This window comes from Sinocyclocheilus grahami, unplaced genomic scaffold (genome assembly GCF_001515645.1).
Source record: "Sinocyclocheilus grahami isolate Dianchi unplaced genomic scaffold, SAMN03320097.WGS_v1.1 scaffold30.1, whole genome shotgun sequence".
NCBI lineage: Eukaryota > Metazoa > Chordata > Actinopteri > Cypriniformes > Cyprinidae > Sinocyclocheilus > Sinocyclocheilus grahami.
The window spans coordinates 2,593,086-2,595,421 of record NW_015505209.1 but is presented as its reverse complement, the minus strand read 5'-3'; the positions used below and the strand labels follow the sequence as shown (position 1 = coordinate 2,595,421).

The following is a 2,336-nucleotide window of genomic DNA, read 5'->3' as shown; positions in this document are numbered from 1 at the left end:
CAGGTCTGGTGTTCAGGAAGGTGTCACCGACAGGCCATTTCAAGCTGAGATGATGGCGGTGTATCTGGAGAACAAGAGTTAAAGTGATTTGATCTGAAGACAATGTGGATAACAGCAGCAGAAGAGTGACGGTTTTATGTATGAGCCTAGGGCTGGACGAAATGGCCAAAATTTATATCTCGATATATCTCTTCATTTTGGTCGATATGATATCATTTAGATATAAACAATATTTTAACAGCCCAAACTGCCAAGAACGTCCACAGGGGATGTCTGTACCTACAAATAGACTTGATAGACCTACAAATAGACCATAGACGTCTATGAAACCTCGTCCTATTAAACTATATAATATTTTACAAATAAAAATGGTACAGATAAATTAATGTTCACTTTTTATTTATATTTAGCCTTCATACAAACAAGAAGTGTGAAATCACTGTCAAATAAACAAGGCTCTCAGACTCACCTTAATGATATTAATATCTTTAACTTTAAACTATAACGTAGGCTGATTATTCTTATAGATTGAAACAAAAGTGCTTCAGCCAGGATAATGAATATGAAAAGGAGCTCAGAGTTGCTGCAGAAAACAGAAAAAAAATGAGTGAGCAACAACAACAAACTTTTCTGGAGATGGGCTTACTGGAAATCCAAACTGCCAGCAGGAGGCGCTTTTGGAGCGGTGGAAACAGCGGTTTCCCCGGTAACTGCTGTAAGCAATGAACCCTGCTTTATCAGATCAATTTAAAATGCCATCGTTTCTGACGACACTCGGTTGCCTTCAAAGATACATTTATATAAAACACCATTGCCTCATTTTGATTTTGAAACGTGAAGTGTTCATGTTTATTCAACGAAGTTGTGAAATAAATCAATGTATGGGAAATACTGTTTCAAAATCATATCACAGTTACTGAAAAAAAAATTATATTGCAATATATATTGATATAAAATTATTGACCAGCCCTACATGAAACCTTATTTACCTTGACCAGTGTCCCATCATCACAGTGCCACACGATTCCCTCCACTCGCCCCTCCTGGCATTCCTGAAACCAGGAATACAGCTGCTGGAATTCCACTGGAGGAGGCTTCCGGATGCGCAGGACCCCATGGGGCACCAGGACATGGACTGGATGCTTCTTACTTCCCAACCCTAAAGAATCACACAGTCAGCCACGGCCTAAACCAACAGAACTCCACTCAGTTTCTTACTTTCTTAACAGTTAAACTAGCATTCAAAAGAGTAAATGAGAGTAAAAACTTTAACAATGTTACAAATTATTTCTATTTCAAATAAATGCTGTATTTTTTAAACTTTCTATTCAAAGAATCCAGAAGAAAAAAAATGTCATTGTTTCATTAGAATGGTTTCTGAAGGATCATGTGACACTGAAGACTGGAGTAATGATCCTGAAAATTCAGCTTTTAATAAATTACATTTTAAAATATATTAAAGTAGAAAACCTTATTTTAAATTGTAATAATATTTCACAATATTACTGTTTTTACTGCATTTTTAATCAAATAAATGCAGCCTCGGTGAGCAAAAGAGACTTAAAAAATATATATATATTCACCATATGGATTTCCATTAACGTTGGTTCCAATAAGCTCAAGGGTTTGCTCCATGAGGTCTGCCAGAGGAACGCTGACAATTTCAAGCAATCCCTCATCCTCTCCATGTGTCTTCAGGACAAGGGCGACACCAGCATCATAGTTGACCACAGAGGCGTGCCAGCAGTACTGCTTGTTGGTATGATCAACCGGAACCCAACCTTCATGATATATCATCTAAGCCATTATTTTCACTCAGTACAGTATAACTTGTGACAGGTGTAATGGTCACAAGACTCTAACCCACCCGGTATGTGTCCATGTTCGTCCGGCACTGGATGGCCGTTCTCATGCTGGACTCTGTGAGCAGCGATCCAGGATTCTGGCGCTTCACGGAAATCTTCGTCTACGATCCACACAAATCCTGTTATTTAGCAGAGAATTAAAAAATATCTGATGTTTACAACTTTTATTTTCATTCACTGCTTTGTGAAGGTTTCTTGTTAGCCCATGTTAAACATGTTAGAATGGTCATTATAATATTTATGTAAGTTCAATCATACGAAAATAATAATACAAAAAAAAAATCTAAATTAAAAAGTATTTGGACCAAAATACCTTTACAGGTCTTCTGCGAATACTGATACTTTTTGAATCTCTTGTCCGCCTGCTTGGTGGGTTTCCGATCCAAGCGAGCCCAGAGATACGGTTCCCCTTCCAAAAAAAAAAAAGTAATATTAATAAAAACCCTCATTTTGGATATGGAAATCACTATT

The 2,336-nt window shown here is 37.2% G+C and overlaps 1 protein-coding gene across 1 annotated transcript in view; it reads right to left on the bottom strand.

The window, feature by feature from the left end:
• Nucleotide 1: 1 nt before the first annotated feature.
• The window catches only part of rlig1 (RNA 5'-phosphate and 3'-OH ligase 1), a gene marked incomplete at its 3' end in the record, with an annotated part of 3,408 nt that continues 1,073 nt past the window's right edge, over nt 2-2,336 (bottom strand). Inside the window, exons 2-6 of the mRNA XM_016259586.1 lie at nt 2,179-2,331; nt 1,868-1,984; nt 1,584-1,781; nt 990-1,159; nt 2-64 (exon numbers count right to left, since the gene is read on the bottom strand). Of these exons, the coding sequence (XP_016115072.1) occupies nt 2-64; nt 990-1,159; nt 1,584-1,781; nt 1,868-1,984; nt 2,179-2,331 (701 nt within the window). The remainder of the gene's footprint in view (nt 65-989; nt 1,160-1,583; nt 1,782-1,867; nt 1,985-2,178; nt 2,332-2,336) is intronic.